Source organism: Aythya fuligula, chromosome 7, assembly GCF_009819795.1.
Source record: "Aythya fuligula isolate bAytFul2 chromosome 7, bAytFul2.pri, whole genome shotgun sequence".
Lineage (NCBI taxonomy): Eukaryota > Metazoa > Chordata > Aves > Anseriformes > Anatidae > Aythya > Aythya fuligula.
The window spans coordinates 32,449,674-32,465,444 of NC_045565.1; the positions used below are offsets into that span (position 1 = coordinate 32,449,674).

A 15,771-nucleotide genomic window follows, 5' to 3' on the forward strand; every position below is an offset into this window, starting at 1 on the left:
TTTCATTGCAATAAGAGATAGAGAAGCGATTTCCACTGTGTTAAACCTAAAATTTTTCATGAGGATGACTGACATGAAAAATGCTTACATTAAATATAGAATTCTTTCTGTTTTAACTGAGAAGCATTTGTTGTATTAATTTCATAAAATATATTTATACGTTAATGAAATACTAATGTTGAAGTATTTGTTCCTGTTTGGCTCTATTAATCACAATATTTATTCTGCTTCTGAAATGTTTCCAGGGAAGTATGGGTAGCATTACATGTATTGCCTGGAAAGGGGATACCTTGGTTCTTGGAGATGTTGATGGAAACTTAAACTTCTGGGATTTGAAAGCTAGAGTATCCAGGTATGAGTGCAAATTAAGTCTGGTAAGCATGAGATGATGAGTGATAGAATGGTTTTATTATTTCATCTTTGTCCTTCACTGTAGGAGATCATCTGTGGTGTATGAGGGGAAAAATGCAAGGACTTCAGAATAAAATTTCAGAAAGTGCCTACTTTATTGCAGTTCTTTACATTTAATCTTTTGTATTTTCAGATGAAGTAACATTTTATCAAAGTTATAAAATCAGCTAGATATCTTTCTCATTAGGTTAAATCTGCAGTGACTTCTCAAAATGTTAAGTATGTATTAATTTTTTCAGGCATTTAATCTTATTACTTTTCATGATACTTTGGATAGCCATCTGTGTCTGCGTGCATATTATATATGGATTGTTCTCCTCATTCTGTACAATATCAGGATGTGTAATGTTCACAAAAAGGATTTAATTGCCCACGATGTTAGGTATAGAATGATGGATAAAAATTCTTGTGCTATTCTGTTCTTAGGGGGATTCCTACACACCGAAGCTGGGTGAAAAAGATACGTTTTGCCCCAGGGAAAGGAAATCAAAAACTTATTGCAATGTACAATGATGGAGCAGAAGTTTGGGATTCAAAAGAGGTAAACATTTGTTGTGTTTTGTTATGTGTTTTTTTTTTGAAAAATACACTTACTGCTTCTGAAAATCAGGAAGAGTCAGGGATTAAGTTTTACCTTGTCATGATTTCTTGATGACAATAATAATAATATTTCCATGTTTTTCTCTGAATTTCCTCAGTGCTAAGAGTAATCATGCTGTATGGTTGTACATTACATCTCTCTTAACTCCATGTTTTGCTCTAGAGCAAGTGAAGGGAAACAGCGGAATGCTGATTGCAGTGGAGGCTTTCTTAATATTTCTTAATATTTCTTAATATTTCTTAATATTTCTTAATATTTCTTAATATTTCTTAATATTTCTTAATATTTCTTAATATTTCTTAATATTTCTTTATATTTCTTTATATTTCTTTATATTTCTTTATATTTCTTTATATTTCTTTATATTAAAATAGTAACGTTCAGAAGGGTTAATATTACAGAAGGGTTACAAATTTTCTAACTACTAGTTAAAAATATAGTTCAGGTTTTGTTTATCTCTGTTTTGTTTATGAACAATTAATCATGATATTCCCATAATGCTATGTTAACATTACGTCTAAATGTTAATATTATGTCTAAATATATTTCTAGGCAAGGTCAATATTTATCAAGAAAGTTTATGAGGAGCATAGTTAATTGATGAGATGTTGCTTCTGCCTTATGGCTTTATGTTAGATTAAGGGATTGGAATTAACAAGGGAATGTACATTTTTACCAATTTGCCAAGGAAATCTTATTTCAGAAAAGATGACAAAAAGACCGTTATGCAGCTGTTCTCAGAAGAAATTTTTCTTAGCTCTCTATTGGAAGAAAGTACTGGTTCAGGGCAACCAAGTGCCATACTTCAAGGTTTCTAAATTTCCTACTCTCCAGTGGAGACCATTGTTAAAATGATTTATGACTAACTTCACCTTTTATTGCAAATTTTGTGGTATGCCTCCTGGGCATGTGACAGAGTTTTACACTGCATGATGGAGAGCCTACTAAAAATGAAACATATCTCAACTTTTCAAGGTACAAATGGTGAGCAGTTTAAGAAGTGGAAGAAATGTCAATTACCGAATCCTGGATGTAGACTGGTGCACTTCAGACAAAGTGATTTTGGCATCAGATGATGGGTGCATTAGAGTTCTAGAGATGTCCATGAAACCATCATGTTTCAGAATGGATGAACAAGACTTAATAGGTATGTTGATTTCTTTTTTGCTGTTGACTGTTAGATAATTCATTTTGAAAGTGGACAATAAAAATGTTAAGCAATTTTAATAGAAAACAGAGTTGTTAAATGCAGACAATTAGGTATCCCTATAGCGTTTTTCATAGTTGCAGCCAAATTTTGTAGGCTTAGGACATGTGGGTGTTTTTTCAGTACCAGCTTAATCTCCCAAGTAAACTATAATTTTTAATATCTTACTTGGAATATAAATTAAAAGAATAATATCTAAAAAGTATCACTGAAATAGGTTACGTTATTTTGAAATATTTGATATGTCAAAAGTCTCTTCTGATATTTCCAGATATGAAAGGAAGTTTGTAGACTGATTCATTGCCCTTTCATAGTAGATTTTCCTACTGACTTCTGAAATATTAATGCTGTTTGACATTTTTTGTCATATGTTTAAGTAGGGAATTAAGTAGAGAATTGAAATACTTAAGGTACTTTTTTTTTCTTTACCTTGGCAGTCTTAAGGGACAGACAAACTATGTAGATAAATAGTAAATGCAGGAAATTATGAGTTAGAGAATACTATTTTTAAATCAGGAATCAGTTGAAATAGTTGTGCTTAGAATAGTTGCTATTCAAAATGAGTAATGCGTTGTCTAAATTGCTATTATACTTGTTATACTTGTTAAATATCTTTATTCAAAGTAGTGTCAACTTTCCTCTAAAGATCGGCTTAATTACACAGTTCTTTGTTTACCTAAATGATAGTACCTTAAAGATGATTTCCACACATGCGCAATTCTGTTACTGATCTGGAAAACTCCAAATGAAAATTAAAACCAAGTCCTTGCCATGATTTAATAAATTACAGTTTCTTTCTGGTAAGCTGCTGGTAAGTAACAACTAAGAAACCTTGCTGGACTGAAAATTCTGTCAATTGGCATTCTTTGCTTTACTTGTGACAAACCACACTGGCAGTAATAACACAGACTTGCATTCATGCTTGAATATATTTGCACAGAATCTTTACTTAAATAACATTCCAAAGATACACTGCTTTCTTCTACTTCTTATTTATTTTGTTCAGCTGGGGGCTTAAAAACAAGTTTCAGTGTTGTTTTGTAAGCTGACAGGTTACTTTGATTAAAATAAAATATTTTTATTTCAGCTGTCAAACAAGTAATTTGTCATGTTGTTTCTTGGACATCAGAAATCACTTCTCTGTAATATAGCTGTAGCTTTTAGGCATTTAGCAATATCTTCTTACAAAACCCTCAGAAGTTAATATATTGCAAGACTTAAAAACAGCCTGCTGGCATCTGCCTAATGCAGATGGAAGTTTTTCAGTTTCATATACCAAAAAGTGTTTTCCAATTGGTAGGAAAAAAACAAAGGAATTCTGAGTTTTAAAATGAGATTTATCAGAGTAGGTTATCTCCCAGTATAAATAATAGCACTCTCTACCATTCTGTTGAAATATCAATATATATGTAGTTTGCTCATATTACCAAGTTCTCACATATCAATTGGATTAATTCTTACTCAAGTGGGATTTTTTTTTTAAACCACAATACAGTGTAGCATTGTACATTTTTAGGCCCTCAGTATTTAATTAACTGACTTCCATTTGTTAGTTGAAGTAGAGATGTATTTTAATGTTTGCAAGTTTATTCTTTTAGTAGTGATGATAGCTTTTTAAGTTCAGCTGAATGCTCAGTTTGGGACCTACAATTAACTTTTTGGCCACCCAGATAAGAGGGAGAGGTGTTTCTGGGTTACAGTTTGTTCCATTTCGTTGAAGTTGGTTATCACAGGAGAGTGACCTGGGCACTTGACCTCTTGAAAACTAATGTCAAAATAAGGCCTGTCTGCTCTGCAAGGAGTGATGGGAGAATACTTGCACAGGATCATCCTCAGAGTAAAATGAGATTGAATTACAACAGTCAGTTTCACCAAGAAGCATCACCAAACTGATGAAGACAAAACAATATTGATGAATAAATAAGTCTTTGGTATTGTTACCCAAGTCCCATTCTTTCCAAGGCAGCTACTCCAAAATATTCTTATTTTTTCTGATTCTTTCAATAAAGTACCCTATAGAAGATTAAAAAAGGATGAATATGGTCTGTATGTCCTTGAGCCTGATCCCAGAACAAAAGGCTGGGGTTTTAACACAGTAGTCTTAGAGTACTTAAGAGGTTCCCTTTCTTTAGAGAAGGACGTGATAGATTTTGAGGGCATTTGTTAAACACCTTTTCTTTTACTGTTTTACTTTCAGCCCAGCCAACTGTACAGGTTCCCTTGAGCTTGTCTAATCAGGTATTGCCAGCAAATAATTAAATTGCCTCATTATTGTACTACTGAGGAATGTGGAGTTCTTTCCGTTTTTTCTGGTGTTCTAAATAACTGCTTTTGTTGTGAGCATTTTGGTCAGTCCTGCCATGCCTCATTAATCTTCTTAAAGCATGTAGATTCTGGCTATGATGCAGGTAACAACAAGATTCTGATGTGGAGAGCTATGGTGTGAGGTGTTTGTAGGAAAACATAATTTATCACAGCCTTTTTTATCAAATAAATGTTCTGTAATGTTGAACTATAAAAATTTAATGTTCTAAAACCAAGCACGCTGAAATAACGGTATGCCAGGATTAAGGTTGCCTGTGATTTATGTGTCCTGCCTCTATACTGCTATATCTTTTAATTACAAAACCACATCTACAGGATTCCTACATCATGTAGTGCATATGGGGTACAGGGAATTGCTGAATACTTATTTAATAATGTAACTGGTTTGTATGTGTTTTACTCCTAAGTCACTGGGTAGCATTTTTTATGGATCATCTAAACCTTGTACTGAATACAGAATTACGGACTTTTAAATTTGTATGACACAGATAGTAATGTAATTTTCATCTTGTTTCTTTGCAAATATAAACAGGTATTTAAGCTCATAACATCCCTTTGGGGTGATAAGTATTAACCCTCATGGTATATTACAGAAGCTTCAATTGCAAAGTAAAAGTAAAATGTACATTGTGGTATATTTTGGTATAGCTGTATGTATCTTCAAGCATGCCTTTGTAGTAGCAGTAATTATCATGTACAGCTGTACTTAATGCCAGTAGATTGCATTCTAGAAGTCTACGACTAAACTCGATATAGAATTCTGAAATGCTCATTTGAGCATGGTTCATAACCCTGTACCTTTTATGAAATGTTGTTGCTTGAGTGTAACAATAAGCTTTTATCTCTAGTAACCCATACTGTGGAGATGACTGTGTGACTTACGATTTTCTTCTGGTGCTTACAAACAAGGTGGTACATTTTATGGTTACTGAACAGAGTATTATTGCATGTTAGCCACTTAACAATGAATCTTTTCCTTTTGTTTCAGAACCTGCATGGTGTCCCTATCTGCTTGTTCCAAGGGCTTCATTAGCTTTGAAGGCATTCTTGTTGCATCAGCCGTGGAATGAGAAATATTCTCTAGATGTTATGAACATGTAAGATGATGTTTTTTTTGAATCCTGCTCCCACATCTTTCATCACTGTTGTGCAAATAACTCTTGGGCAACCTTCCTCACTCTTTGGGATTGTCAGAAAGACAATAGATTTGCTTTAATAAATAGAAAAGGATTTAAGGTCAGCTGTTGTGTTTCTTTCAACATTCAGGAGCCCTTAGCTATTGAAAACTGATGTCTCCTTTACGGTATTGCCAATCTTCCATGGTTATTTACAGGTTATATTACTTCAGAGAACAGTGTGTTCTCTTCATGCAAGAAGTTAATTTAAGAATAGTTAGAGTTGCTTCCCAAAGTCTAATTGAAAGTGGCTTATCTGATGTGTAATGTAAAAGGTATGTCGTTACTTATAGTGAGCCATGTTTCACATCATAGTGGAAGCACCTTTCTTATCCTTTATTGCATTTGTTTACTGTTGGTTATTAGTGAAAAAAACCTGTAGCTGCAATAGTTGCGTAAGAATATGCTCAAAAGATTCTGCAAAACAAGACAAGCAGTATATAAGAATTGCACTCAGCATAGGTAATAAACATAAAAGCTCAAATCAAATATTCACTTATTTGATACAAATAAATATGAATCATATAGCAAACAAGTATTTGACCATAACAGAATGGTAGGTCGTGGGACCAACAAAAATGAGCAAAAAGGAGGAGAAGGAGGAGTCAAATTCTTCCAAAATCTTAAGAAAAGGATACGTGGAAATTCATAATGCCTGCATGCGTTGCAGTGAGGATGAGATTAGTGCTAGAAGGGCTAACCAATTGCATGTGCTAAGATAACATACTTTGTAGAATAAGTAAAACAGAAGAACAGGGATGAAGATAAGTCTGCAAACAAGGAATCAAAAACAGGAATAAGAAGTTTAAGGTGTAAAGGAGAGTTGCAGTACGAGAATGTAACTGCTGAGCCTTCAGTATTAGTTATAATCCTTCAGTATTAATATAAAATAAGAAAGTGATTTAATAGTGGGCTTGACGTTGGCATATTCACTAGCGTCAAGGGTAATGAATAAAAGAAAAGGGGGGAAAGAAAAGATTAGTTGCACCAAGTGAAGTTGAAAGACAACAGTCTTCAATTACTATCATGAAACTAGTAACTAGACAAAAATATTGCAAAAAGGCTTTCCTTAAAAATGTGCTGGATTGTTTCTACATATGTTCTTATGTTTTTTTTGTCTAACAATAATGCACTTAATTTACAAATCATACTGTGAGCTTGGTAGTAATAGAATGTTTTGGTTTTTTTTTTGCAATCCAGAGATTATCCAGAGAATGAAAACGTCAAAAATCTGATTCAAGAGCAGCTGAATTCATTGTCAAAGTAAGAGCTTTCCCATTTTAGTAAGGTATCGAATTCAGAGAAGGAAAAAAAAAAAAAATGATTTTTTGCCTCTCTAAATGTAAGCTTTGAGTAATGACAAATTTTATTTTAAATAGCTAATTTTTATGTCAACAAATCACAAAAGGTGATGCTTTATTCATTTTATTGAGATTTTAAACATTTATTTTATCTTATTAAAAGAGAAGCCATAATACAGAAACAATTTCTTTTAATAGGCAAACTATCTCAAAGTAGTTTGTTAAATACTGACTCAACAGTCAAAATGTAGTGTTCTGAATATGTATTGTGATTGAAGTTAGTATTGATTTTTTAACGTTAGCTTGTTGTAGTAGTGTTTGCCAACAAAAGATTTAGAGATACAGATTCATATTGATATGTAATTTGTAACTGGACTGTTAGTGGTTGTAGTTGGTTAGGCAATACTCTGTGATGTGTGGTCTTTTCTTGGTTGTTGCTCTTCTTATATAGAAAACAGATTTTGGCATTCCATTTAAGCTATGAAAATTTTATTTGAAACTTTTCCATTTTCCTCTTTTTCTTTCATTTAGTAGGATGGACAAAAATAACAATGTATTTTTAGCCAATCTGAAAAATATATAGAAACCCCAAATTAATGCACTGCATAATTACATAATTATTTGTAATTAATTTTGTAATTTGTAGAATCAGTGAAGATTAAGTTACAGCTTTGTATACACCCTTGTGGTTGTTTCCATTATTGCAAGAATAAGGTGTTCCTGACAGACTCACTGTTGGTATTTAAACAGGTAAAGTGGCTTGCTGCTTGAGATTTCAGACATAATTGTTCTGATAGATACATTTTTTTCAGTTCACACAAGAACAGTTTGGTTTGTTTTGTTTTGTTTTAAAACAGATAGCATATATTATGTAATAAATTAAAAACAAAAATACACAATCTTGCACAGCATTTTACACATTACTTACATCTCTCTCTTTTTGCAGTGACATAAAGAAACTGTTGCTTGATCCAGATTTTACTCTTTTGCAAAGATGTCTCCTAGTTGCCAGGTAGCAGCTATACCAAATGTTTCTTAATAAAATCCTGATCCTATAAATGCATATGAATTTGTTAAAACTTAAGGTGTCAACTAATTCCAGGTTAACTCAGTGTAATTGCTGGAGTACTTTGTTACATGTGTGTTAGAGTATTTTTCAGGACTGAAATTGAAAATTTTACATTGTGGAGACTGTGTTTTATTTGCTTGTTGGATGTATCTTCAGTCAGTCTTCATCGTTCTTTCATAAATGCACTTCTTACATAAATGCTGTAATGTAACTTTATACTTGTACAATGACCCAAGGCATAATTCGGAACTTCTCAACACAGAATATTGTAAACAAAGAAGGGCCTATTTTTTAATTTGAAATGCATTTCTTCTGTGTCATTCTTCTGCCTAAACTGTAGCAAATTTTAGTCTGTCTATATTCAGAGATATTTTTTCAAACAATTATTAGTAACTATATTGTAGTTTAAGAAGGATATTAGTGATTAAATGTAAAATAATAATTAAAAAGAATCCACATATTTGTAAGCTAGACGTTCAGTGAGTTTATTTACTGTTGTAAATGTTTTTGGCCAACCTCTTACTTACGTAGCTTGCTGAATGTCATGGTATAATCTTTTCCTGTTGTTTGTACCACTGATAATGCAAAATACTTGTGCCCACAATAAGGCATTCTTTGGAAAGAGATATTTTAAATTTATAACAAGTTTTATGTGAAAAATACAGACATATTTCTCATGCTGATTTCTATCTTTTCAGACTGTATGGAGATGAATCTGAACTGCATTTCTGGACCATTGCTGCCCACTATTTGCACAGCTTATCCCAGGAAAAACCTGCAAAACCAACAAATGCACCTATCCTTCAAGAACAGTTGGTTAATCCATTGGATATATGTTATGACATTCTATGTGAAAATCATTACTTCCAGGTATTTCAAGGAGTTAAAAGTAAACCAAAACCAAACCAACCCAAAATTTAATAAGAATGTGATAAGAATGATAAAGCCTCAGCATTGTGGCTTTCTTATTATCTTAGAGCTTTTCTTTGTACGTTTAACTTTATAATAAAACATACAACTCTGAATGAAATCACTCCCTATTATTTAAAAATAGAAAGTTCTTGGAACTTCTAAAGAACTTCCTTATTTTTTTAATTGTTCGGTTCTCTCTCTTCTGTTAATATTATCTTTTTATTAATATTATCTAATAATATGTTCTTCTGTTAATATTATTTATTTTTATTTTTCATGCAGAAATTCCAACTTGAAAGGGTAAATCTGCAGGAGGTGAAGAGATCGACATATGATCATACCAGGAAGTGTGCTGACCAACTTCTTCTCTTGGGCCAGGTTTGTGGGTAATATTTGAATTTTTTTTGTCCTTCTCTGTCCTTCTCTGTCTGTTTTATATACTTACCCTGCTCAGCTAAAGTTATGTTTGTTTCAACTGATGTGTCTTCACCCAATGCATAGTTTTTACTGTCTATGCATTATGTCTTAATGCATTACATTGCAGACGCAGTGTAACGACATGATATATTGTACTGTTTGGTGGTACTTTCTTCTGACTGTACGATTTTCATGGGAACCCAATAAAAATCTTTCCTTGCACTTTGTGACCAGAAAAGAAAAATTGCATTTTGAGTTGCCCAGAAGTAACTAAATAATAACAGTTTTGTTGGTATAATTTAGTCTGCACTTAGTATGCTCATTTTAAGTAATACTGGGTGTGTCTAAGCTACTCACTGAATGGATGAGCCTGATATAAATAGGCTGAACTTAAACTACTTCTATGCTGCTGTACATTTGAGCACGTCACCAAACATTATATGTAAAAGGTGGCAGAAATACTTAGTCTCTACTATCTGTAGATCATCCATAAATGCTACTGTATTTAATCACTGTGCCGGATTTTAATATGTATTTAATGTGGCTTTTCATTATTTCTGTAACTAAGCCATCGCTTTGATTGACCTCACCAAATTGACCTCTCTAAAAGTTAGGCTCCTCATTATAATGAAGAGGCAGAGTGATTCATGTAATATATTAATTCTATTCAGAGACAGTTATCTGTAGTTGGTGTAACAAGCCTCCCTGGTTCAGCTGTTTATGGAGAGGCAGCTACTGTAGCGTAGTTCCAAAATACCAGGTATTAAATCAACCTTTGAGATCCTGGCCAGTTTCTATATCTTTACAGTTATATTTCTTCTGCTTGTTTTAAGGGCTTCTCTTCATTTTATAACTTTGCAAAAGATTCTGTAAACAAGGAAATAAATGTTCTGAATTAAACGCTTCTTTGGCCCCTAATAGAATTTTTAGGCTGCCATTAAGCATTATATTCATAATGAATGATTAAGTGCTGTCCTCCCTGAGGATGCTTTACTGAAATAGAACTGTAATCATTACTACTTTGGTATATATATCTGTAGTCTGTTTTTGAATAACCTTCATTGTTATTCGTTCCATGTCCTAAAAGGGGTAAAAGACTGTTTAAAAGTTAATATCTTGTGGTCAAAGCTGTTGTTTTTTTTCTCTTGCCAGACTGACAGAGCAGTACAACTACTGTTAGAAACAAGTTCAGAGAATGCCCATTACTACTGCGATTCACTTAAAGCTTGCTTAGTAACCACTGTCACCTCATCAGGTCCATCTCAAAGCACCATTAAATTGGTAGCAACCAACATGATAGCTAATGGAAAGCTCTCAGGTAAAATGTGTGTTGAATTTTTTGTTTGCTTGTATATTAGCAATTCTGATCGTTATTAAGACCAGTAATGCAGCTGGGAGAGGAATAAGTCCTTTTGTATAATAGATCTTGTAAGCTGCATGTGTTATAGTATTTTCCTTATACAGCATTCAACACACAAAACGAGTACTAACTTGGTTATGAAGCTCAACTTCTTTTGATTAATTTTCATTGGCAATTGTTTTTCTGGAGTAATTATCAACTTTTTGTTTGCATGAGAAGAAGCTGAGCATGTGAAACTACATGTTTTCCACTCGCCTAAGTTAAAAATTATTTAAATTCAGTGTCTTAGTACTGAAGCTGAAATACAGGTTTAGTTTTCCTTCCAGTTCAGAACTTGTTTCTTGCAACTACAGATTAATTTTGCTTGATGTAAGAGATGGTCTCAATATGGTGATTGACCAAAAAAGATACTTTCTATTCTGTGGACAATTAACACTAAATGGTTAGAAATTACAGTATGGACAACATTAAGATAAAGGATTATTTATTAAATTAGTCTGATTTATACAGATCATTATCGTTTTATGATGAGAAATCCAGTGAACAGCTTGTCATTTGCATTTAGAACAAAGGTAAATGAGTGTTTTGCAAAGTACTTCTAAGCTCTGCAGCCCAAGAAAAAGATGTGGTAACGAATACCCATGTTATATAGATAGTCATGTGGTAGAATTTAGTTTTTCAACATCTTCGTATGCTAAGAAGTAATATAATAGAGATCCTTTTACTGGGGATGAGTGATCTGCTCGCACTATATAGTAACTCTTTTTTCCCCTTATTATATCGTCTATTTTCTATTTTCCAGAGGGTGTACAGTTACTGTGTCTAATAGATAAGGCTGCTGATGCTTGTCGCTACTTGCAAACGTATGGTGAATGGAATCGTGCAGCATGGCTTGCAAAGGTATGTAATTTCTCAACTTTGTGGTGTAGCATAAATGACCTGCCTAATATGCGTAGGTATGAAGGATGCTGAGGGTGTTCAGTTAACTCCAAAGTTAAATCAATCTGAAGTGATATCATCAGTTCTTTCTGTGTGCTAAGCTATAACAAGGCAATCCATTTAGCTAGCATTCACAGGTTCTTCAGCCTTTTGTGACAGGATTGGGGCCTAAAAATGGTTGGAATACAGTTTTCTTACTTTTTGACTTACGAAGTTGCATATATGCACAGCAGCACAGAGTTCATTGTGAAAACCCATTCTGTGAAACTGCAAAAACCCATTCCTGGAAATGGATAAATAATTAGGCAATGATTTTGTGCTGAACTCGATCTAGCACGTGTACTGATTTTAAAGTTAACACCAACCACATATATTTGCACCAACTTTTGTTTTACTGTGTCAAACTTATTAAAGTAGAAATACCTAGACTTAACATTAATACTCTACATTAAATTATGTAATGGACAGGAGTCACTATGGATTATCTTTCCATGTGCCTAAGAAAAGTTTCTGTTGTTTCTCCTGCAGAAAGTATGGAAAAAAACATTCTCAGATTTTCTAAATGAATGATTCCCATTCATAGGAAAAATAAAGAAGTTTTGTCCTTTAGTCTTCAGTAGATAAAGATTCTTAACTTCTTAATACTTGAGGTTTTAGTAAAATCTTGCGGTAAAAAATTATGTTAATGACATTTAAATGTCAGAGGACCTGAGTGGACTTTTTATATCTATATAATTTTTCTTTATTATATTTGCTCAAGAGATTAGTATACTTTTTAAAATAAAATTGGTAATTTAAGATGATTTTGCTTCTGCCCAGAGGACTGAAGAAAGTGAAACAAAGCTCTATTTAGCTCTATTCAAAATTGTCTTTTCCATCTGTTAAAGGTTCGTTTGAACTCAGAGGAGTGTGCTGATGTGTTGAAGCGTTGGGTAGATCACCTTTGCTCTCCACAAGTCAACCAGAAGTCCAAAGCCATTCTTGTCCTCTTGTCACTTGGATGCTTTACAAAAGTTGCAGAGATGTTGCACAGGTAAAGCTGAAACAAGACAATCTGTATTTTGTCTCGTCTAAATCTGATATTTGAGCATTTGTGACTCAAAAGTCACGGGGAAGAGAGAGAGTCTACAGTTTGATTTCTGACATTTGTTTCTATTTTAGTGTGTTTTTCTTTAATTAACTTTAACCTCAGCAGTGTGTCATTTCTGTGGGCTTGAACTGATCTTTCTTCTGCAATTTCAGGAAATACACTGGCATTTTAATTTACTGCAGACTTTAAGATTGCTGGCACCTTTTGACCAAGCAGTAACAATTTATAGTAGCTGTGATTATTTCTCAGTGAGTTGAGCCTCGATCTTTCAAAATTCTTACATCAAATGTCAGTTTCTTGAATGCAAGGAGGAAGGGGGTGTACAAGATTCTTGGTAAGAGAGCAGTGCCAGAGTAATGGGTGCAAGGGGAGCTCAAGTCAGTATATGGGAACAGTGTGGGTTGTTCTTACGTACTGCCCAGGAGCAGTGTAGCAGCATGAGAAAATGAGAAAAGCACTGAGAGGTATCATGATGTAGTGAACGCTTAAGGCACAAAAGTGCAAAGAGCAAGGTAGAACAATACTGGGAACTGAGAATAGTCTGTAATGGTGTATAGTAGTGTGTAATGTGGCAAAGGGGCAGCTAAATTTTTACAGATAATCCGTGGTGATTATCCCTGGTACTGATCATCCCTGGCGATGTTCAGAAACCCTGGTCAGCACTCAGTGCAGAAGAGACTTGCCACTCCAGAGCTATGTGCAAAGTTTTTGAAAGCCTGTGTGCAAGTTTTTTGATGCAGTGTCGTGGAATATTTTTCCGTTTCCTTGTCCTAACAAATTATTATTTTCTTTTTCTCCCATTTTACAGTATGAGGTACTTTGATAGAGCGGCTTTATTTGTTGAAGCTTGTCTGAAGTATGGGGCATTCGAAGTTAATGATGATACAAATATCCTTTTTCTGAAATCCTGTTTATGCATTTGTGTTCTTGCAGACAATTTTATGTGAACTAATGTTAGATGAACTAATCTGCACAGGAATAGAAGATCCTATTTTTGTTTTACAGGATGTGCGCGTTACAGAATTTTGAGGAAATAAATGAAAATGAATCACTTGCATAAATCTGTAACACCTTTTCCTCCTGACGCTCTGTGAGGCCAGTGACACTGGAAAACAAACAAAAAGTAAAAAAGAAAAAAATTAACGTAGGAGAGAAAAGAACAGATGATAAAATGATCTTTGCAGAAGTCAGACATTGTTACTTTAACCAAACCACTGATTTTACTATATAGTCTATCTTTTAAACACTAGCTCAGGAAAAAAAAAATACCATATCTATGGTATTCTTCATTACAGTCTGCATTTCTAACCTGGTGTTCTGGAACTCTGAACATGTGCTCTACCATTTTTATTTAGGTATATCCAATAAATAATAACACTTACGTAGATTATACCTGATTTGTGTTTTATGGAGTCATCACTGATGTCAACTTGTAAATTAAAAAAGCTAATAAGTCATTTGGATAACGCCAGATGCATCTAATTAGTGACTACGAGTTAATGGTTTAATTTCTTTCACAATTTATGATGCATTACGGTAGTGCTTATGCTTATCTGAAATTTTTCTGTTTCAGTTTATAGCACTTCATGCATTGTCTGATAAATACTAATATGCATTCAGTAGTAGAATTTAAAGCAACACTTTTGTCTGTATTTTTGCTGAAAAATATTGGATTCGCGCAATTAGCACTTTCATCTTGGGATTGCTAAGGGGTAAGTTTGAAGAAAAAAAAAAAAAAAAAAGAAAGTAATTTTATTTTTTCATGTTTGTTTTCCTTAATGCTTCATTTACATAAACTGATTCACGCTGTATATGCAGATTATGCCAGGAGCTTGAAGCTTCTGGGCTTTAAGCAAGGAGCCATTATCTTCGCCTCAAAAGCTGGAGAAGCTGGTAAAGATTTACTGATGGAGCTCAAACAGCCTAAAGAGGAAGTGACACAGGAGTAACAATTTTACCTTCACTGTTAAGAGGAAACTTCCTATCAAACTGGGTTGTCTATCAGGTTGATACTCCACTGTGTGAAAGCGAATTTTCCCTGGAATCGCTGTAATAGCTCACGTGTGTGATTTGAGCAAATGTTGTTAAATTTGTGTGGAGGCAAGATTAAGAACTGCTTTATGTTTATTTTTAAATTGTCTTCATTTTCAAGAGAGGGGAAAATAAGGCTATGATAAACAAGAATATATTCAACTTCTTCAACTATAGTACAAATCAAACTTAAAAATATGCTGAAAGAGTTCTATACCTGTGTAAAAGTCTACTCCATTTACTTCTAAAAATCAAATCTTTATAATTCTTCACTACTGTTGTATTTATATGTATAAATAATTCAGTCTGTACTGTAAAAATATAAATATATTTAAAGAATAAAGATCACAAAACATGCTGTTCTTTACTGGAAAGTCATGGATTCTCAAATCCAATTTTTCTCTTTAAAATTGTTGTTGTTCTAAATGAGTTCATTCTGTTGTCATTTTCATAACTGGTTGGAATGGAATCTTTTAACAAGTTTATTTACAAAAGGCTCCTCACATTCCAATTCATGAAACGTCCTTTTTTTTTTTTTTTTTTTTTTTTCCAATTAAGTCATTGTTATATTCTCTATTGTTCTGAAGTGTATGCTCCCTGCACACTTTAGGGATTAAGTTCTGCCTTGTCTTGACTGGTTAATGGGATCAAAGAATAGGAAAATAATCCTACCTCAAAAGCAGTAAGATAGGCTCCTGCATTTGGGAGGCTGCTGATGCTCTCTCCGCAGTTACTCTTTTATTTGCTGTTTGAATGTCTCATGAATTAACAGGCAGAAAAAGTATTGGATGAAGCCAGAATCACTGGATTTAAAATTACTTTTTATGGTAAACACATCTCATGGTCCAGATACTTAAGGATGCCACCGACAGCATCTCTCTTCAGTTTTGTGCCAGTATTTCAGCAGAAACAAAACATCTTCCCACAGTATTG

At 33.5% G+C, this 15,771-nt stretch overlaps 1 protein-coding gene across 2 annotated transcripts in view; it reads left to right on the top strand.

Moving 5' to 3' along the window:
• WDR11 (WD repeat domain 11) overlaps positions 1 to 15,212 on the top strand; it is a 40,580-nt gene extending 25,368 nt beyond the window's left edge. For both annotated transcript variants that reach the window (XM_032191070.1, XM_032191071.1), the window contains exons 17-29: positions 246 to 352; positions 838 to 952; positions 1,988 to 2,159; positions 5,533 to 5,641; positions 6,920 to 6,982; positions 7,967 to 8,032; positions 8,788 to 8,959; positions 9,284 to 9,379; positions 10,571 to 10,736; positions 11,581 to 11,678; positions 12,605 to 12,750; positions 13,616 to 13,695; positions 14,599 to 15,212. In XM_032191070.1, coding sequence (XP_032046961.1) covers positions 246 to 352; positions 838 to 952; positions 1,988 to 2,159; positions 5,533 to 5,641; positions 6,920 to 6,982; positions 7,967 to 8,032; positions 8,788 to 8,959; positions 9,284 to 9,379; positions 10,571 to 10,736; positions 11,581 to 11,678; positions 12,605 to 12,750; positions 13,616 to 13,695; positions 14,599 to 14,756 — 1,548 coding nt within the window. In that variant the 3' untranslated portion in view covers positions 14,757 to 15,212. The remainder of the gene's footprint in view (positions 1 to 245; positions 353 to 837; positions 953 to 1,987; positions 2,160 to 5,532; positions 5,642 to 6,919; positions 6,983 to 7,966; positions 8,033 to 8,787; positions 8,960 to 9,283; positions 9,380 to 10,570; positions 10,737 to 11,580; positions 11,679 to 12,604; positions 12,751 to 13,615; positions 13,696 to 14,598) is intronic.
• Positions 15,213 to 15,771: the final 559 nt, after the last annotated feature.